The sequence below is a fragment of the Pogonomyrmex barbatus genome, unplaced genomic scaffold (genome assembly GCF_055798465.1).
Source record: "Pogonomyrmex barbatus isolate J1 unplaced genomic scaffold, ASM5579846v1 scaffold4, whole genome shotgun sequence".
NCBI classification, from domain to species: Eukaryota; Metazoa; Arthropoda; class Insecta; order Hymenoptera; family Formicidae; genus Pogonomyrmex; species Pogonomyrmex barbatus.
The window spans coordinates 3,645,392-3,668,792 of record NW_028297138.1 but is presented as its reverse complement, the minus strand read 5'-3'; the positions used below and the strand labels follow the sequence as shown (position 1 = coordinate 3,668,792).

Here is a 23,401-nt window from a genome sequence, read left to right as displayed (position 1 = left end):
TGAAGTTAAATTTTAATACGAATCCAACCATATATGATAAAGTTACTTTCCGACTTATCATTTTTGAGAAATAATTATAATGTCTATGTACGCGTACTATCTGCTCGTTCATACGCTTGATTTTTCACGGGTCGATCTCACATAACGGTGGTTGCATGAAAGAACGTTGAGTAACAACATTCTGATTTAACAATATAATATTTATTTATTTTTTTATTTATTACAATGAGAGAGTATTTAGAGAGAATATTTTTTTCTATTTTAATAAAAAATATTTTTTTTAGATTTATATATATATATATATATATATATATATATATATATATATTTAAATATTTTAAATTACATTGTTGTTTCATATGTTCTCGTGATTATAATTTCCTCTGTGATTGGCTTTTCTTCTTTGATATAGTTTTTAAAATAGTTTGAACAGCCCGCTATTCTTTGAATTTTTATTAATATTTTGTTGCAAACGGAACATCTAGTCTTAATATTTTCATTCTGTTTATTGAGAATGCAGAAGCTGTACCACAAGGGGCAAGTATTTATATTCCTCAGAATTGGTCTTTGTTGAGTCAAAACATTCTTCGCAAATTCTTTCCCTTGGTGTTGAACTTTCATAAAATATATAGCTCATTGGATCTTCTATTTCTACTATACTATACACTATATATCCTTACTATACATTTTAATTCAGGTTTTCTTAATAATTTTTAAAAATTATATTTTTATTATATTTTATTATATTAAAATTAATTCTCCATTTCTTTCTGTTGCTTTTGCATTTTAAAAAATATTAATGACGTTTATTTTATTAATTTATTATTTTTAAATTACTTATTTTTTCTTGTTTATTTGATAATTTCAAGAATTAATTTATGTACGTTCCTGTTAAAGAATGGACTGATACTGAATGTTTCTTTCATTCGACAAAGCTCTTCGTCCAAGACAAATTAATATAGTAAATATTGAAATAAAGTTTTGTAGCAACAATAACAACAAATAAAATAAATAACAATACAATAATAAATAATAATACAATTATAGTGAGTTCATTAAACTAGTAAAGCCGGTCTAATATTTTTGGCAATATACCAAAGTATATATGAGACATTTTTAACAATAAAAAACGAGTTACGAATAAAGAAATTATTAATACTTTTATTAATAGTAATCTATTTCTTGCATAACGTTGCAATGATAAGACATTATGACATTTAAAAGTCTTTATTAGTAATAGATTGTCAAATACATTAATCAGTTTACAGTTGGCTGCTCTACAATTAAAACTATGTATGCAGTAATATTTTATAAAGATAATTGATAAGAGTGCAGCTTTTGATAATGTTTACACTCTTTTTGAAAATTTTGTATTTTTTCTACGACGAAATTAAAAGTTATTTTAATATAAATTCATATATGAAAAAGTTTTTTCCGTCATATTATTTTCATAATAATTACAAACGCTTATATATGCATGCTATTCATCCGTGTGTTCGATTCTTCAAGCAATATATTCTCGCATTTTCGCAAGAAAACATAGAATAAATAAAAAAATATTAGAATAACAGGAAATGATGATAGAGACAAGCGCATTTCGCAAACTGCGTATAATCACTGATTATGAAAACCGTGTTTATAATGTTTCAATAATAATATTAAATTGAATATCAAATATGTATTTTTTTCTTTTCTTCCTTCATGAATCCTAATAAATCTTGATCAATCCCAGTCAAGTGCGCTTGTCTAAAAGACGTCTTTCAGAAAAAACAAACGTTTTTAAGACAATACCGAAAAGACAACTTTTAGACATCTTTTTTAAGAAAATCATAATAGACATATCAAAAAAGATAAAAATTTTTAAAAATATATATATATATTTAATATATATATATATATATATATTTAATATATGTTTAATTTGTTTATTATATATCAACTATTTCATAATTTCCGCGATATTCCGGCATCTATAATTAACACTGATATTCTTGGCAGAATTACGTTCCTCTTTCCATTGTGGCAAAGGTGCGTGTTGCCGGTTATGTCGGCAACGACTTTAATCCAGGTAATCTTCTATTTTTAAGCAAAAATATTATTAAATATATAGGTAATTAATATAGATATATTTTTGTATATGCTTATGTTATATTGTATGAATATTTTTCACTTTTTAGAGCAAAATAGTATACAGACAAGTTTCTAACCAAAGATTGTGAAATTAACCCTTGATGATCTAGTTATCTGTAGAATAGAAAATAAGATAAAAGTAATTAACATACGTCGCATTCTTTCTTATCGCATGTTCGATAAGAAAAACTTCAAAATATTTTGAGGTAACCTAAATATTCGATAGTGACGTTATATAAAATATTTAATTTCTTTTCACTTATATATTATGTAACCTATACTATATTTTATATATGCAACCTGATAATTACGCAAAAATATTTTTCAATTACATTCAATTGTCATACGTAATTTTATAATTTAACGTAAGTTTGTCACGGAAAATAGCAAAGACATTGCAAATTACTTTATATTTATGTCATTATAATTTGCCAGATTGAACTTTGATTTGAAGGTAAAAGGTAATATTTTTAAATAATATATTTTTTATAAAATATAAAATATAAGTTTATACCTGTATAAACTTCGTAAAATATTTTGTAATCTTTATATTCTATATACGACTATATATAATACTATCAATGTAATATTGTGAAGAAGCAAAATCTATGCTATCGAACGAAGCCGAACCACACTTTACTAAAATAATTAGAACTAGAATAGTCGGTGAAGCGCGTCGTACTATTCAAGATCAAAATTTTAATAGCATATCTCAGTTAACTAAATATTTGAAACAGATTTACGGATCAACTAAAAATGTTTATCAGTTTAACTTCAGGGAGAGCTGGGCTGTGTATATCAAAAAATTGATGAAGATATTATAACGTACGCTAACAGAATAAAACTAGGAAAAACAAATATTAAAAGCTTATAAAAATTCAGGGAATACTCTTCCGAATCAAAATATAAAAACATCTTTAGAAAGAGACATGTGTAAATGTTTCATTAGAGGCCTGAAACCTGAAATCGAGCAAAGAATAACTAGAAACTTAAGCGTGCAAGAGACTATATCTGACGCGTTAAGAATAGAAAGAGAGCTTCAAGCGATGGCAGATTTACGACAAGGAATTCGGCCTCAGGTTCGGTCAGGCTAAACAACGAGAACATGACGCACAGAACATTGACGCGAAACGTGTCAAATATGCTGGAAAGAAGCTTAGCTTTTAATTGCAAAAAATTAAATCTGGTTCCTCAACAACCTCGAAGTTTGGGAATTGAAACTCTAATATATCAAATTTGCAAGAAACGTGGATATAGCGCCGATAAATGCCGGTAAACGTAATACGCGAAAATATTATCGTTTGTCAATTATGTTCTAAATTCAGTCACAATGCTAAAACTTGTCGGGCAAACGATAACATAAAATCTCAATCTAATAAACAAACCATTATTTCAATGGTGCTACAGTAGATCGAGTCACATAAATAATTGGTTGGAAAAAACAAAACGAACAACGAGCTACGGATAACTATTCGGCACACATTCAGTCACTTAACATAGATTGGATTACGATCATGAATTTGACTGGAACGGTGTGAAAGTATTAGACTGTCAACGTAATTTGCAGAAATGACATCTCAGAGATACTTTTTATTAAGAGACAGAATAATTGTTTGAATTCACAATCTGATACTGAATTCTTGCATCACGCATACATTTCTGTCTTGAGCAAGCTGTAACCTCGGCTTTGTTTTGATGACAAGTTGTTAACTTGTAGAGTCACCGCGTTCAGTCACTGCCTGGAGCTCAGGGCGTGCAGACGCGCTGTTAGTGTGCTACTCGGTGTGAATCACGTCGCACTCCTGTGCGTGCTTTGTTCGGTTTGTGTAAGCCATGTTCATCCGATAGTTGACAATCCTTAAAGACTGTCCTATCTTTTTAAGGATGACTGTGCGATCATAATAATTCGAGTTAGCGAAATTAACGTTAGTGAGCACGTCGGATGAACACGGTATCTTATCTTTATTTTTTGTATACTCTGAGGATGACTCAAACTAGAGTTGAAACATATGTTATATATTTTTAAGTTGTAATACAGAATGTAAATTGCGCATCGTAAATAGCGCTGATTTTTATTTGCTCTTTTACTACATCAAAAATAAAAATAAAATAAGAGGAAATATAAAAATTTTAATCTAGATACTCAACAAGAAGGAAATTACCAAATCTCCGCTGATATCAATCCATCTCAAAATCCTTGGAGAGAAAAGTTACCAAACCTCGTTTAAAAATTTAAATAATCTAAAAAATCCTGAGAATGGAAGTAACCAAATCATCTCAAAAATTAAATTTGAAACTGCAGAGAAAAGTTTCCGCATTCCTCTAGCAATTTCCAGCTCCGTCGATTGCGAGGAGGAAAGTTACCAAACCTCACTACACAATTCGACACAATCCAATCCTGAGAGTGGAAAATATAAAATCACCTCAAAAATTAATTCTGGAGTTGCAGAAAAAAGTTTCCACACTCTTCTAGCAATTTCCAGCTCCGTCGGTTGCGAGGAGGAAAGTTACGAAACCTCACTATGTAATTCAACACGATCCTATCCAGAAGAGATCAAAAATAAGAACTCCTCACTTCAATTAAAAAATATCAAGTTCCCAAAAATTTGAATATCCTCAAAAGAAATAAATAAAGAAACCTTTCAAATTACTGTTGAAGAGCTTATAGAAAGAGCAAATTTAATTAATTTGAATAAAATAAATAAAAATAAAATCGAATTGAAAAGTAAAAAACCGTCTTCCAGAATTTTCGCATTAAAACAAAATCAATCTCAAGGAAATGTTAGATAAATACATACGTAAGCGTAAATCTAAACATAAAGAAAAACCTGCATAAGAATCTCAAAATAATATTAAAGAAATAGTCTCAACCGAATGTTTAGACTATTTCTTTAATCGGAGATAAAAATACGCCCGAAGGCCCGAAAATTCGTCCGAGCCTAAGCGAGATGCTATTCAAGTCGCAATCCCCAAATCTGCGCGACTTGGAGAGGGCAATAATCCCCGCATTTTACCACCAAATCACCACCAAGTAAACACCGCCAATTGATGCCATGACTTACAGACAGGCCAGGAATCAGGTTCCGTGGTTTCGCTGCTGCAGCACGCTTCGACAAAAATAAATACTTAATATAGCCTAGAGGTCTAAGAGAAAGTGGAAAACCTTCCGAACTCAAACTACAATCATCACTGTCACTATCACTTGAAGAATCGTCACGACATTCCATTGTAACATCCCAAAGAGTCATCAACGCTGCTCACACCACTACTTGGTAAATTCGCAGATCGCGACGGAGAAAGCGGACGGGGCGAATGAAGCAGAAGATCATCCACAAGGACAAGACGCGATGGCTGATAAGGCAAAGATTGCCCAGAGGACCTGGCCACCGAAATGATAGCGATCCTGGGCCTTCCACGGCCCCGACCTACACACAAGTAGTTACTAATAACTCCTAGCTATTTTGCTATAGCGAAAAGCTCGTCATCAAGATTGCCAACAGCCAACCGACGATATAAGTAGGAACAAAGTTCATAATAGTATATAGTCTTAAACGAAGGGCCACTCTAGTGACAACATAAAAACCGCGGCCTCTTCCATAAGAACGCGATGGGGTGGCTACTTCTCGAGTCACCTGCTCACTACTTCCGCCAGACACTTCTTGCCGCCACTCACTATCATCGGAATTATTGTTTCTATCGGGCATCCGCATCTCACGTTCAAAATCACCACTACCTAGTGAATGCGTGGATCTCGGCAGAAAATCCAGACAAGGTGGATGAAGTGGAAGATCGACCGCACGAAAAAGACGCGACAATGGAGGAGGCAGAAGATCTTCGTCCAAACGATGATCGAAGTCCACACGATACAAATGGAGTGGCGACAATAGTGGCCTTTCCTCGACCTCTCGAGGAGCAGGGACCGGCCCCTGTGGGGATAGGATTTGTAGATCCTCCCCTGCACCGTACCACTGAATATTAAAATCGAAGAAATCTTCCAAAATTCTTAGGAGGCATCTTTCAGTTCCAACAGGTAAAGCGAGGAGAAATATGGAAACTACCTCCTCCTAAACAAAACCAGAGCACTCTGAATAATAAAATCGCTAAAAGCACTCTCATCTTTCATCATAGACGGATAAATCTTCGTAATCCGACATCCCTCCTATACGACAGCTAGAGCAAAACTATGGGCTCGATAGCGAAAAGAAAGCCTAGGCGACCCTCTGGAATCAAGCAGTTACCTCAAGTATCCTATAAACAAAGCAACGCAAGGAGCGTGCGACGTCTCTCACTAAATAATCAGTCATTCTCAACCAAATAGTAAAGAGAAAAAAATTTTTTATAATAAACTTTGATTAAATAAAATAACGATAATAAAATCAATCGAATAATATAAATCTTGTATGGCTATAGCCTGCATGCTAGGTCGAAACGACAAAAATGACAAATAAAAAAATTCATCTTTCAGATGGATTCCTGGATCAAGAAAATAACCATGATAAGAATAATAGCGATATGGATTTCCAAAGCTAATGGAATAATAGGATATGACTGTGGTTCTGCCTCAACGAACTTAACTATTTTATCATTAGTAAACGTCGAGGAGTATGATATCCTTCCACAACAAGTAAATTCCAATAAAGTTCATATACAATTATTCCAAATAAATGACTTCAAAGTTGTAAAGGTAATACAATGTAAAGTTGAAATCGATCACCTAATCAAAAAATGCAGAATGTTTTCCCATTCTATGGATGTGAATAATGGCAAATATTCATATGTCGACGAAATTTCACAAGAAGCATGTCAACGTATGCACGCTTATGGAACTTTTGAATTAGCTGGAGCATTTATTACTGGATTAAAATCAAATCCAACAGCAACGCGTCCCGTAATTCTAGCTGGACATATAGATTCTACAGGAGCATTTTCTAGAGGTGCTTACTCAGATCCTTACGGCACGTGGACGGACATTGTCGTTTTAGGAAGCGTAAAGATTACGCTACAAGATTATACTGCAGACATGCGATTAAATACCAATCGCGTTCAACTTAGATCAGAGATAGCGTGTGAACTTGTTACACAAATATAAAAGAAGGAGATACCTTTGATTGGGATTCCGTACCCGCAAATTCTTGTAAATTTTCCGATTATAGCGTTTTGTATGAAGGATTCGCGGATAAAATATATGATAATATGAACGAAAGCTCTCAAATTGCTTATTTAACGGCACAGATATAATTTTTGTCTTAACCAGCATTAGAAGATATGCAATATGCAGATATACACTTATTCGAACAGAGCATCCCAAATTAATAATTTTTGAAACTGAGCCTGGAATAAAAATTCTGGACGCATAACCTTGCTATCTTTACTTACATGAATTCGAAATTTATATATAGAAAAATACATCTGATACACAAGTTAATCAGTTATACAGAAATATTCTGTTACAACAATGCCATCTCGAATTGCGAATGATGCAAAATGCTTTAGCAATAGCAACTCAATCCCCTGATATCTTTGCTTACCATTTCATGAAGGGACCAGGATACATGGCTCTTCTAGCCGGAGAAGTTATTTACATAGTAAAATGTGTACCTATTGAAGTAAAAATAGCTCAAACAGATGAATGTTATGAATAACTCCCGATAAAACGAGGAAATCAAACATATTATTTAACACCACAAATTCATATATTACATCAAAGTATGCAAATTAATTGTAATTCTTTTGCTTCTCCGATGTATTTGTTGGGATGCATGGTATAAACTTATACCCAAGCTAGTGGAAACCCTACCACCCATTGTTATGGAACCACTCATTAAATCTTACTGGCGATATACCAGTTCCAGAGCGCTCACTACGAATGGCATATATTCACAGGATGAATTAGAAGAATTTAAGGATCGTATAATGTTTTCTGTCAAAAGATCTGCGGTTCTCAACATTATAGCAAGAGAAGTGATGGGACATCTGACTTCAATACACGATGGCTCAATTTCAAATCTTTTAGATGAAGCATCGGTGGAGAAACTCACCACTTCTGCCTGGAAAAAATTTTGGGATAAGTTTCTGATTTTCGGAAACATCAGCGCTGGAGCGATAGAGATATATTTATCTTTTAGAGCCATTAAATTAATATTAGAGTATATAGATACGCTGATGCATGGTGACGCCTTGCATACAGTATATGGTCAATATATTTATTAGGAGCTCTGTGAGACTCACTCACGCATCTCTTATTACATCTAGGCAAAAAGAAATCTAATAGCAAAGAATCAAATCCTTCGGCATCCATCGAGGCCGACCATAAACAAGTTCGATTATCTGAGTTACAAACACGCGCCACGTGTGACATCACGCCCTCTTCTCCCATCAAAAGAGAATGCCACCCTCTTGAACTTAAAAACTAAACATTCAGAACAAGAACTAAACATTTAGCTTGGCTTATTTTCTTCTTTCTTTATTACTTTCTGTCTTCTTACTATTATCATTTCTTCGAATATGAAGATATGTAAACCATTATATTGCAAGCATAATTCTATTGTAGATAAAATGGGAATTCCCTGCATAAACACTCGGCTACTTGCACAGTTCGTTTGAAGTAAAAATTGTAAAGGGAGAATCGCCAACGAAATTCTGGGTACAGTTGCATAACAGCAAGAAAGATTTTGAAGAAATGTTAGACGAATTAAATCATCGAATAAAGCGTCGAGGATGTATTATTCTATCGATATATCGTAGAAGAGTGCGTTGCCATTCAAGAAAAAGGAAAATGACAACGAGGCATGATAATTAGCATGATCAGAGGAGACGCTACTGCTTTGATAGCTCTAAAAGATTGGGCGTGTCGTTGTATGACCTTTCTCTGAAATTTATCAGCTCGAAAATAAATTTCAAGAACTTGAATGACAAGTCATTCCTTGCGGACTTGCTTACACTGGGCCTAATCCAACAAAAGAAGCATGGCCGCGACGAGCCAAGGAACAATTAAAATTTTTAATTGAAAAACAAAATAGATGACAATTCTCGGTAGTGTAGCCGACAAAGCCGCACTTGTGAAATTAGAAGTAAGAAACGAATACAGTGATCGATGGAAGATTGTGAAAGAAACACTCATCGAGCTAGGATATGCTCAACACACGGAGCAAATGGTGAATAGTATACATCCTTTGATATAATTATAATAATACTAATGACAATAAGATTGTGACGCGGTCACCTCGCTTGACGCTCGGATCAGCTCGTCGGTGTCCGGGTTCGAGAGGAGGGGAGACTCAAGCGTACGCGAACACAAGTGGCGGCGAAAAGATCGTTTATTGGTGGAAAGGTAGATGTAGAGTAGTGCAGAGCCGGGCGATGTCGCAGTGTCGCTGGTAGCAAAGCGGAGACGCAACCGGTTGGCGTAAGGCGATGAGATGCGCAGGACGGGTGCGGCGTGCGGTCGACAATGGTCTATTCACACGGCGCGATTACCACTAAGGATCTTAGGATTACTGACTTATAACTAGCGGCCTTAATCTCTATCGCATGCACTTATGAGCTAATGTCAGGCGGGACGGTTAGGTATTGCGGCAGGGTCGAGTACCACGTCGAGTCCTGCCTTCGCAACGGAAACCGGCGAAACCCGGTGGAGCTGAGCGAAACCTCAGTCCGAGGAACGGTGACAGGAGTCGGCGAAACCCGACAGAGCTGAGTAAAACCTCAGCCCGTGGAGCGGTGACAGGAGTCGGCGAAACCCGACAGAGCTGAGTGAAACCTCAGCCCGTGGAGCGGTGACAGGAGTCGGCGAAACCCGACAGAGCTGAGTGAAACTTCAGCCCGAAGGTAGAGATAGCCGGTGAAACCCGGCAGAGCCAAGTGAAACCTTGGCCCCGAGAGGTAGTAGGTATTAGTTAGGTCGGTATCAGGAGTCGGATCGCAGGATAGGATCTGGTCCCGATGTCTCGGCCGGCCGAGCTTATATACCCGGCTGGCGTTCCCCACTGCGCGCCGTCGGTCCGGTGGCGGGGAGTCGGTATCGCGTGGAGGCACCGCGAGCGAGATAGCGTGAGCGAGACGGCGCGTGCGCCCTACAGGCAAGCGAATGCGATAGCGCGAGTGGTGTACGTGCAAGCGGGATGGGTAATGCAGGATAGTAAGCCAAGTGTTTGTATATATTTATGTATATGTATGTATATATATATATATATATATATATGTATGTGTGCTCGTAACGGCCCTGCCGTTACAAGATTAAGACTAACCATAATTAATAAAAGAGTGTATATCTAATCATATATCAGTAACAAATCTGTTCTTCATTTCTTTTTCTTATTTTCTTTTTATTTTATTAACAATTAACAATTAAGCTATCTATTTATAAACAAATAATGAATTTTTTTTATTTACTATAAATTATACTACTATAAATTCATAGTTCTAGATTGCTATTTAATAAAACATTTAGCTATATTGCCATGGAGAAGATTATCTGGATTTCGCGTACACAATGTTGAGTCTTCGCATATGAATAGAAAGCGTGCCAACGGCCAAAGTAGGTCCCGTAAATCATTTAATGCACTCCATGTTCAATCAAATCGATGTATATTACGATCAAAAGCTCGTGTCGCCTCCAAACAACGCTTATGCGTATCGCGCGTACATCGAGACGTTATTAAATTATGCTTCATCCACACAAAACTTTCCATCTCACATCTTGTCTATGGGACGAGAATACCCCAGGATTCATGAACAAGACCGTAGATTCTCGACAATCCCGACAATCCCGAATCAAACTCTCGCGAGACGCGCGCGTCACATTCACGGAGGATGAGCGTTAGATCTCATAGACCATTTTCATTGCAACATTTTCAATTAAAATAAATTCTTAATTAACGGAATAAAAGTTAGAATGAGACTTCGAAAGATTCATTTTGCCTTATGGAGTCTAGTTCGACGTCAAAAATACGCATTCTAGATGCCAGTTCTCGTAAGAAGAGCAAAAATAAGCCTTCTGTGTTACTCGCGCATACGAGAATGCTTGATAAAACTACCGTCAAGTATCCTTTCACAAGGGTCGAGATTAAAACGTTCACGATACACTCCGGTCTCGTGGAAGAATTGATAGATAATGCAATTCTCGGACAGCTTCCAAAACGAATTATAATCGATTTTATTGATAATAAAGCGTTTAACGGCGATATTAAACCTGTTTAATTTCAAAAATTACAGAATAAATTTTCTCTCGCTGTATATTGACGGAATACAAATTCCCAGTAGACTGTTACAACCGAACTTCTCGAAAGACGACGCGCTTTATATCGAGGTATATCACACTCTCTTTTCAGGAACCGAAATACATTTTTTGAACAAGGGAAATTCTATAAGCAGAGACGATTATCCCCAAGGATACTGCCTTTTCGCTTTCGATCTTACTCCCGATTTGTCAGCTAATAACGTCGGACATTGGAATCTCGTCAAACACGGGAGCTTGCGATTAGAAATGAGATTCGAAAAGGCCCTTGCTGCGACAGTAAATTGTATCGTGTATGCCGAGTTTGATAATGTTCTACAAGTCGACTTCTAGATGATGACTCTTCTCGACAAATCATCGTCGACTTTTCTGGTTAAAATTTTCGTAAATTATTCCCCCACCTCTACACGAAACATTTTAATTCTGACAAAAGATACAGTGGAAAACAGAATTCAGTTTTTCTCGAGACACGAGCGTCATCATCGAAGTCATGGATATAGCCGTCGATATACAGGGTTTTAGCGACGCTGAAGAGAAGTTTATTGCAAAAGAAGTCGCAGTTATCGCGATTAACGCATCATACGTTGATTACTAGATTTTGATATCGCCTTATCCATTTGTCGATTTACCCGAGAGCTTGAGACGAGAAAACAATTGGATTACGCGAAGTCATCATGGCATTGAATGGTTTGACGGTGAAGCGAATCCTAAATATTTCACACTTTAACTACACAGAGAAATTACGGAAGGTACGTTACATCTATAGCAGAGGAGAAGAAAAGACGCGTTACTTGCGTAGTCTGCTCTCCAGAAGCATATATAATTTGGAAGGAATTTCTCCGCCATTTAAAAATCTGCCCGATGTCGAAATGAGCGAATGACTCATCACGGATTTCGTATCGACGTGAAATTTATTTGAGCATTACGCAACATTTATAAATTGAAACACGGCTAATCGGACAAGCTAATCGTAGCGCGAGCCACGTTAGTCTCCTTAGCAAGAATCAGGACAAAAAAGTAGACAACGTGACTTTTTCAATACCGAATCAAAAATTAAATAAGCCAAATAAACCAAAACACCGAAGCGTGCAAGAGGAATAATGTAGAAAAAGAAGAAGAAGAAAAACAAGAGATTAAACAAACGAAGAGAGAGTGAAGAGAGAGAAAGTTATTGTACGAAAATTGAATCTCCGATTCGTAAAAACGGGGTCACGCAAATTTCTCACGTTCCTAGTAAGATATTCGTCGGGAACGACTTTGACGAAAAGTGAGCTAAACTTCGAAATAATCCCTCTTATCCGATCATCGAGCTCATATAAATTCTTTGGAAATTTTACGCGCGCTGCGTCAACTCCATGTTATATTGAAGTCTTTCCTGCCGATAAAATACCGAAGGTGTGGACGGTCAACAGCCATTGTTGCAAACACGGACAAACACAATGGACCTGGCACTGGATCGCCTTTTACGTCAATGAACATGGAAGAAGAACATATTTCGACAGTTACTATCCTTGGACTCCGGATTCTTCCTACGACTACGACAAAAATCTAACACTCATGTATGGAACATCACTAGATTGCAAGGAATCTTTCCTCAGACTTACGGACAATACTGCTGCATATTTCTTCTATATCTGTCTCGTGGTTATAATATTAATCAGTTCCTCAATATTTTTTCCGAAAATTGTGAAAATAATGATCGGATAATTGTACAATTATTTCGTAAAATTTTTCTTTATAAAAAAGAAAAATGTGTAAAACTTCAAGCGTGTTATCATGTCCAATCATGTACTTTTAAAAAATAAAATGCAAAAGAAATACTTATTCTTACGAAGGATCTAATGTAGCAATAAACACTTTTCTTGTAATGTTAATTCGTGTTTATTTCTTTCACGCAAATTTCCCTCCCCTGTAATATACAGATTTTCTCTCACTTTTAGCCTCAAGTTTATTGTACATGTCATAAATGATAAGTCTCCCCCTCTTCACTCGGTGTTCCTGTAAAGTCATCATCTCGTCGAAAACGTAAATGTAAAACCGACCTATGGTCACTTGACTTGGACATAGCTCGGGAAATATCATAGTCAAGGTATCCGGGTTCCCCAGCTGGCATATGATTTTCTTTTTTTTTTTAGAAAAAATATAAAATTTGTTTTTTCCAAAATTTTCTCATCAAAATTCCCGCGACATCGCATCAATCAACATCCTGGGCAGCCATGGGCTCGTATTCCACAGAAGAAAAGTCCGAGAGCACTCTGACTTTTCGGATAGGAAGAGAATGTGAATGCTGAGAACGCTCGTATTACCCTCGTGTCGGTCGGATCGGATCGAAGTTTCGAAGATGGTCGGATGGATCGGATGATCGGACGGGACTGATTCTCTTTGTAAAATTTGTTGGGTTTATATATTCATTTTTGTGCTTATGTGTCAATACGCGATTTGTTAAATTGTTTTACAGAACAGCTGATGTCACGCCGTCGGCACATGATAGATCATCGGCGCGCGTGTATCGCTCGGCCGCGGTTGGGAATTTTCGGGCAGCTCCGGAAAGTGTGGGCCGCATAATGCGCTTAGTTACGGAGCGTTTTATATATATATATATATATATATATATATATATATATATATAAGTTTCCTTGAAAAAAGATTTTCAAGCGCCTAAAACTTAGCTTGCCAAATATTATTCATTATATTCGTGAATGAATTTTATCATATACAGGGTGTCCCAGAACTGGGGAACGAGCCGTAGTGGGAGTTTAGAAGAAATCAAGGGGAACAAAAAAGTTTAATATCATTTTGTGATTTGCTCTAATTTTCGAATTATAAAATAAATATCCAATGAGTGGTGACGCTGCGCTAGTATGGCCTACTGCTTTTAGCTTACGGGCGCACGGCGTGCGGTGAGAGGGAGGTGACGTGTCGCCGCCTGAACAGTGCACGGTTTTAGATTTCTCCATCCTACAAATCCAATGTATTATTTTAACTGAAGTTTTTTTTACACTTTTCTTATACTATTAATAATAGTTATAAATTATAACTTATTATAATTATAAATTATTCTATTTAGCACGATTAAATACATCTTAACACAGGTCAATTAGGTTTATTAAACGACATAATTAATTAAAGCGCTACGTAAAACTTATGCTAAACGTCGAGAGATATGTTTTTCTTTCCTTGCTTTATGCTGCGATGTTTCAACTTCTACGCTTCGAGACACTACCTTGATTTCCTCGACACTTTCACGTCACTTTACTATGTTACATTTTCATTAGGATGTCATTTTTTGACATGTTAATGCATGTAAAAATTGTACATTTGGAGTTACAGTGTAAGTTACACTATAAATCCAAGTATATTGTTTTTACACATTGGAAAAAATGACACATTAGACGGAAACTCTTTTTTATATGTTTTTTAACAAATTTAATTGTATGAAATGATGTAATTAAGACATTCAATTGTGTTTAACGTGATTTAGGATAAAAAATGTAAGAATAAAAATGAAATGATATATTTGCAGTGTACAGACTCGCGATTATTATAATTATATAAATTTATAACATAAATTTATAACATAAATTTATAACAAATTTATAACATAAATTTATAACAAATTTATAACATAAATATTTAATACGTTTTTAATTTTATCTAATACTTTTTCCCGTCTTATAAAGTGGTCTCGTAATTATAATAATCGCGAATCTGTATAATTAAGAGGACATAAAATTGAGAGCAAATCCAGCAAGGATACCCGGTAGAACAGCCAGCGAGCGTATCAGCGATACCGGAGAAGGCACCGATCTACCGCAATAAACGAGCAAGCGCTACAATATGCGAGTTGCGACTGTAATGTAAGTCATAGATAACAAAAAGCGAATGCAATAGATATTAAGAAGAGCGGTAAAGTAGATGTCGAACAAAGAAACCAATCAAACATTTGCCGAGAGAAACGAGTCGTGGTTACACGGTAATATGGATTGCCATGCATTTAGTCCGCATCCCTCGAGCCCCGCGTAGGCAGAAAATATACGCGATCCACGCGATAACGTGCGTCGTGACTTAAACGATTATTATTACGATAGCTTAGAGAATCAAACGAAGTTACTTCCTAATAACGTAATCGAGCCCGAGTTCTCGCTTAGCGACATTGATAACAGCCTACCGAATAGCGAGAGACACGACGACAACTTACTACATTCGACAGACGCAAGATCTGATGTAAGTAATACGAACGCAAGCAACGGAGAATTTTCGTTAACATCCTACGAGCAGCGTATTCGATTCGACCGAATTCCATACCGCTTCGCTTGAGACGCTCGCTTGAGACGCAAACTGGATAGAAATGGCAAATCAATCGTCAGGCACGCCGATACGACCGATCGCAGAAGAACGACGAATAACGACTAACATAGAGATGACGAAGCAAGGGAAATGAGAGCCACTCTAAATCAGCCGCACTGGAAAATCGACCCAAAAACGTCGCGAGACTCACGTGACATAATGCTAACCGAAATACTAAAGAGTATGCGAGCGCTACAAAGCCGTATAAATCAGCTAGAAATGACGAATTATCGGAATACTGACGCGGAGAATAAGGAATCAAGCGAGATGGTATATGGATGTATGATGAATGACGTCCGGAATTCGCGAGATCCCGTGAACTCGTACATGAGATTAAAAGAAACCCGCGATATGATTCCGGAGTTCGACAGAACTTCGCACAAGGAATTCCTTCGCGCATCATATGCCATAAAAAAACCAAACGAATCCAAGAGAGGAAAGCACGTTACTAGAATCGATATTATGTACAAAATTAAAAGGAAGGGCCATGATCGATTTTCAAACGCGAAATATACGCGACTTTGCACAATTAAAGCGAGAGTGTGCTATCTTAGCAAAAAGAGCACCACACATTTACATTTAGAATTCAATACACTGAAATAAAAATCGGGAGAATCGGCAAGAGAGTTCGGATTACGCACAGATAAATTAGTCATGAAATTGTATGAATCTATAAACCGAAGGGCGACAAGGCAAAGCAAAACAGAAACGAAGATGGCGAATCTTAGAAATTATACAACAACAGGCCTTATAACTTTCAATTAGGATTACAAGATGATATAAAATTGTTGTGCGTGCGCAACATTATACAACATTGCAAGATGCCAGCCAAGATAGCCGGCGCGAGCACGGAGGAAAAATTTAAGGGACCAACGGAGAATTTCGGGCGTCCGAAAGTGAGTATACACCAACCACCCATTTGCGAGAATAGATTGCAATGATTGCAATGTGATGTAAATGCGAAAAGACAGGACACTACGGCCGAGACTGCCGAACAAATAAATATACGAGTCGATTTCTCCTACTGCAGCCAGATAGGCAGCCGCGTATAAATACAATAAATAAATACTGCACGCACTGCAAGAAAGCAGGACAAAATCGTGCAGAATGCTGGATATTTCACGGAAAAACCGAAAAAGGGACTACTCGCCAAGTTAAAAATAATAATGCGAATAAAACATAAATAAATAACAATAAAAAACATAAATGATAAAGATGAGGCGAGATAAATCGCAAAAAGAGAGCACTGACTCAGCGTCAAGCAGCAGTAGCGGTGATGAAAGCGAGAGACCGAAGGCCAGGGCTACGCGTGCGACCGGAAAGTATCAAATAACACAAGTAACATGAGGAGAAACGCGTAATGGGTTAGAATTGATAACACTATCAATAAAATAAGCAAAAAAAGGGAAAGCAACTTTTTTGCTAGACACCGGCGCTATTCTCACTTTAATGAAGATCGGAAATTTCAAAAGCGAAACTCCAATGCGTGAGAAACGCATTGCGTTTCCGGAGTGACAGGACATAAGATCCACACGCTAGGAAAGGTAAAATTAACTATAAAACTAGAAAAAAAAGAATTCGCCACTCAGTGTACGTGGTCAGAGACAATTTTCCCATGGATTACGAGGGAATACTTGAAATTGATTTCCTAAACAAAGGTAAGATGCGATCACGCGAAAAAGACTAAGTATTGGCAAAACAAATCTGAAATTGCAACCATATCAAAAAGTACTGCTGAAACCACGCAGCGAAACAATAATCGAAGCATTTACCAATAGAAATCAGGTAGGGATAATAAGACAAGAGTAACCGAGGCCAGGAGTATTTATCGGATGCTGCCTGGTGGATCCCAAGGAATTCACCTGTCCGATAAGTGTAATAAATACGACAGAAGAACCTATTGAAATAAACACACCAATGGTAAACTTAGAAGAGATAGAAACACAGAGCGCTCAACACGGTGAAAAAAGACACTGAGACTATAGGCGAGAAGAGAAAACGAGTGCGAGAACAATTACGCACAGATCACCTCAACATTGAGGAAAAAGAAACGTTGAAACAAATATCTAATGATTGCGATATATTTCATTTGGAATGATTCACTCTCGCACACGACCGCGCAACATGAGATTATCACGCGCGCAGGTAGCGCACTAGTCAATATCTGACCGCACCATCTGCCCGAGAAGCACAAGGCGGAGGTGAAGTAGATAAAAAAAATGCTTGAGGAAAAAATTATCCGTCCAAGCACAAGTCAGTAGAACGCACCAATATTAGTCGTCCCGAAGAAGATCGATGCGTCCGGAATACCTAAATTACCCATTGTCGCCTAATTACGCATTATCATAGATTTCCGAAAACTAAATAATTCAACGAGAAGACTCGTTCCCTTTACTGAATATCACGGACATCCTCGATCAGTTCATCTATCTATTTTTCAATTTCTCGTTTTTAACATTTTTTTCGTCGCCTATATAATAAGCGCGTTACCTCCCACGGACTCATTCTTTGTGCTTGTGACAGCCTCGGCCAGTTTCATCCGTAGAACATCTCTCGTCATTATTTTTCAATTAGTCCTTTTCAGGTCTACTCGGCCACAGTGCCAATTTTGTGAGTGATCCATCGCCCAAGCCCTCGCGGTTCACTCGGCCTCTGCGCCAACTCGGGAGCGTTCCACGTTCGAGCCCTCGCGACTCGCTCGGCCTCTGCGCCAACTCGGAAGCGTTCCATGCTCGAATCCTCGTGATTCACTCGGCCTCCACGCCATCAAGGGAGTGATTAACTCGAGCCTTCCCGGCTCACTCAGCATTCTCACTAGTCCCGACACGGCCCTCCACGTCGGAAATACGCGCCCGCTCTATCGGAAGAAGCCATTGGTCAGCCATATTTGTTGACGAGGTAATCCTTCTCCCCCTCGAACCAGGAAAGTGTTTGTAAGTGTTTTTATCTTTTACGAAACACAAATGCTGATGCGCTTAGCAAAAAGATAAATAGTGTCGAGCGCGATCAACGCGCGACAAGGAAGAGCGCGAATACAGCAAGGAGAAAAAAGAGCAGATAATGTACGAATATCATAATGCCCTCCTCGGAGGACATCAAGGTGCTACACGCACAATAAACAGAATAAAATTAATACACAACTGGCACGGATTAACGAAAGACGTGGAGGATTATATCACCAAATGCGAGTGTTGCTAGAAAAACAAGTTAAGCAGAAAAATTAAGATGCTTCTAGTACTAACAGAAACGGCAGAGAAAACGTTCGAAAAATGCGCTCTAGACATCGTGGGATCATTCACCACAAAAGAAAATAAGTATCTATTGACATTTCAGGACGATTTAACGAAATTCAATAAGGCGATACCGGTACCGGACTAGGAAGCAAATACAATTGCCAAAGAGTTTACCACAAAGATAACATGCGAATTCGGAATACCAAAGAAAATATTAATGGATCAAGGTACGAATTTCGTCAGCGAGATGTTCAAGGATGTATGCACCCTCTTAAAAATAACAAAAATTCAAACTACCGCATATCATCCAGAAAGCAACAGAGTTCTAGAGAGATCACATAGGATTCTAGCCGAATATTTGAGACACTATATAAATGAAGATCAGACTAATTGGGATGAATGGCTCCCATACGATGTTTTCATACAATACGACACCGCATGCAACAACAGGCTATATGCCGTTCGAATTAATGTACGGGCACCGAGCAAGCCTACCTACGGCACTGACGGCACCGCCGAAACCATACTACACGTATGATAACTATGCACAAGAATTAAAGGAAAGACTCCGAGCCACACAGAAACTGGCGAAGGAGTACATCCGCGAGGCAAAACAAAAAGCAAAAAACTATGCTGATAAAAATATTAACAGCAAAATTTTCAAGGTAAGAGGTAAAGTCCTCTTGCATGACGAAGCAGTGCGTCAAGGAAGGTCGAAGAAATTGGAAGCATCATGGATAGGTTCGTACTAAATAATCGAAAAAATTTCAGACATAAATTATAGAATCAAACAAAAGCGAAAAATCGTGACTGTACGCGAACCAACTCGAACTATTTATTGAAAATTAAAACACAGACGCGCACGACGAAACACTCGCAAGGAAAATTAGAAGAAGCATTAGTAAAAGCGAAGATATAGTAGGATTAATAAATTATTTAATAAAAGTAAGTATTAGTTACGACGACGCAGCACAACTCGCCGTGAAGTGACGCAGACGTGGATCTGCAGGGAGTCGCGAGGGTACCGCTCTTTGGCTCACCCCGTGGACCTCGTGTCAGCCGCCAACAGCCGTGAGGCACGCACATACTCGTAACATACTATGGGAGTGTATTCCCGTTCGCATGTTGCACAACGCATGTTTAGAAAATCGAATACCACTATAGATATTACGAGGATATTATACGTATTACAGAGTATGAGATGAAGCTTTGTGTAACCACGGGCAACGACAGACTGAGTCAAACAATTTATTATATGCACTCCACATAGAAAATACACGGGTAAGATTCACCGAAAAGCAATCCGAATCCCGATGCTTCTTGCAGGACGCTCCTCGCGCGGAGGAATATAGATAACACGATTCCCGGCGAACGGATGACGAGGAATCGCTTCGTTTCGAGATTATAATATACTATGCTGTACTATATGTACATGCAAAAGAAAAGGGAAGGGAGAGAAAAGAAAAAAAATAAGCGACATAAGAAAAAAAATATGCTTACCTTAATATTAAGGTAGCAGCGGTGGCAACACCTCTACATGTCGTACCCCAGTAGTGTCACAAACCATGACCAAAATCCGATCTAGCGAGAATCGCCGACTAACCTAGGGCTCCCGTCGGAAAGCATGTGTGCCTTGCCCCGTGGAATACACATTACGTCGCACCACACCGTTCATGTTGCATGAGCAGAACCGCAATGCGACATAAACTCAGTAGGCGCGATCGCACGACGCGCACAGGGTAGGCATATAGAAACAGGTATATCCGTTACAGCGTATACGAAACATGGCGACAATAAACTGAATAACAGTCCGACGCGAAAGCTACTGGTGAACTGGCGTGCACGAAGTAGTATAAGAAAAAAAAAATTAAATAGAATTAAATAGAAGGAAGTGTAATATGAATCCGAACTTTCAGGATAATGATCATACAATGGCACTTATGCAGCGCCGAGGCTAACGCCGCAACACCGTACGTGCTGAAAAAATTTCACAACATACCAGGCATTTATTTCGAAGAAACAGGGTTAATGAACCAGGTACAAACGATCTGGAAATTAATTATCAAACTGGACATCAACGTGCTAGAAAAAAAGAACGTGACAGATGGAAAATTACCTAGATCAAACCAGCGAGCGATGCAAGAGCATCATTGGACCCATCCAGTTTATGTGTAAAAACATAATGCAAATAATGCAAAAGGATAATGCAAAATTAACACAGCTGCTAACGCGACTGAGAACTATTTATTACACTAGAGACAGCAAACGCAAAATAAATGCGATTGGCGCGATAAGCAAAACATTATTCAGTACCATAGATGCCGAGGACGAAAATCATCTTAACAAACAAATACAAATGCTGCAAGAAAACCAGCAGACCTTATAACACGCGACGAAAATGGAAATCAAAATTATCAATAGGGCACATGGATGCATTGGAAAAAAACGGTTAGTTACAACGAAAATATACTGCGGAATGTCACAGCACGAATGGAGTTACAGCTTGCGAAGTATACGCAACGAAAGGACATGGACAAAAACTTATTAATACTGCGGACGATGACGGACTTGACAAAAGACATAGAAAACACAATCGATTATTTGTCACTGACCAAAGACGGGATAGTACACGCGACTATTATCGTTGGAAAAAATTGTAACAGAGCTGCGAGAAACAGCGACTCAATTAACCGAGGGCTTACATTTTCCGTTTATAATACGGGTGGAAAATTGGCGTACGATCCAAAAATATATAACGATAAGCGCATATTATAATAAACCGGACATTTACACGATTATTCGTTTCCCGATAATTGTGTTTCCCACATTTAAACTAATAAAAACTGTATCACTATCGGTACGCAACCACGGTACTTTCACATTTATAAAAATTCATCATCTGTTAGTGGCGATAGATAAGGAAAATCATCACTACATATTACCAGACCAAAACGAACTACATGTACAAGACGGACAGCTGTACACATGCGAACGAGATTTTCCTGTCTATCATATTAGCACGAACGCACCATGGGTGTAAGTCTATGTAAACGCGTCGGGCCAACTCAAAAATTGCGAACAGCGATGCATAGCATCTAATACACCCTTGTGGATAATGTTAACGAAACCACAAGCATGGCTATACTCAATGATAACAAATCAAAAAATAAATATCCAATATGATAAGTCACCGGAACAACAATTATATAGAGTTAAGCGGCACGGGAAAAATAAAAATGTAAACTAACAACGTCCGAGGTAACGTTAGTAACGCAGCGATAACTGCCGACGAAATATATACAGATACAGTTATCAGATTTCAATTTAACACTGACGCCGCGCGACAGCGGAAATAATCAACCGACAAAAAATATTAAGTTGCAACCCATAATAAAGAATTCACTCAAACTCGCTAGACTAAGTATACTAAAAGACGAAGTATACAAACAGGTAGACGAAAATATGTATATATTCAGAAATAGCCATATTTATATTGTTACGTCCGGGGGAATTCACGAATTCTTTTCTTTCGGGAAGAAAAAATTAACGGCCGCTAACCCATAAACGGAGCACTTCGAACGATCTAAAGAAACCTTAAATAAACAAACTTTCTCTCGAGATATGTTTCACTATCAAAAAAAAATTCTTGGTAAACAGTCTTGTCAGCGCCGACAAGTTTATAACTTACCAATAAAAATTAATATTAACAAAAGCAAATTCCTAACGGATAAGAAACGTGTTGGATCGTTCGGGGGTGACACTCCCCAAATTGGTGGGGAAATACAAAAAAAAACGCCAGTCAAGAAGAAACGATTAGTGGCCGTTGGCGGGCACACCAATGAACGATTGAGGGTGTGAACTAGCGGGAAAATTTTTATTAACTAATTCTATCATTCGCTGGGAAATCTGGAAATATAAAAACAACCACAATTCACAGAACACCGCTCCCCTCCTTCCTCTATATTCACACTTTTCCTAAACTATCATTCGACAAGCCAACACGGAAATCCATCACGCCCTCAGATATTCCCACCCCTCCGGAACCCTTTAAAAACCGCGACTTGGAGCGGATCGCTCTCTTCTTCCTGCTTCTCATCGCTACATTCACGGTCGGGACCATCCGAAATTGTCAATTAGAATCTGTGCGCGATTTTTATATTTTCGGGTGATTCAACGATCCAGCCTGGCCATTGCATTCCTTGACCATCACCAGCGGCCGCTACAACAAAAGTAAGTCCAACTTTATCATTTCTTCCCCGCGGTAACTGGCAGTTTGGTTCGCGACCTCTACTTATTTATCTCGTTAAAACACTCCAACATTCCAAATTGGCAAGCCGCCGACTAACTCGATGAAGCTGCCTTCCCCGATTTCTTCACACTCCGACTTGGCAAGCCGTCGATTAACTCGGTGAAGCTGCCTCCCCCGATTCCACAACATTCTATTTCACAACCTTCT

General features: G+C 37.9%; 1 protein-coding gene across 1 annotated transcript; it reads left to right on the top strand.

The window, feature by feature from the left end:
• The first annotated feature begins 250 nt into the window (after positions 1-250).
• On the top strand, positions 251-23,401 carry LOC148935685 (uncharacterized). Its single transcript, XM_089080656.1, has 2 exons — positions 251-2,068; positions 2,178-23,401. The coding sequence occupies exon 2, from the start codon at positions 6,596-6,598 to the stop codon at positions 7,217-7,219; it is 624 nt and encodes a 207-aa protein (XP_088936782.1). The 5' UTR covers positions 251-2,068; positions 2,178-6,595; the 3' UTR covers positions 7,220-23,401.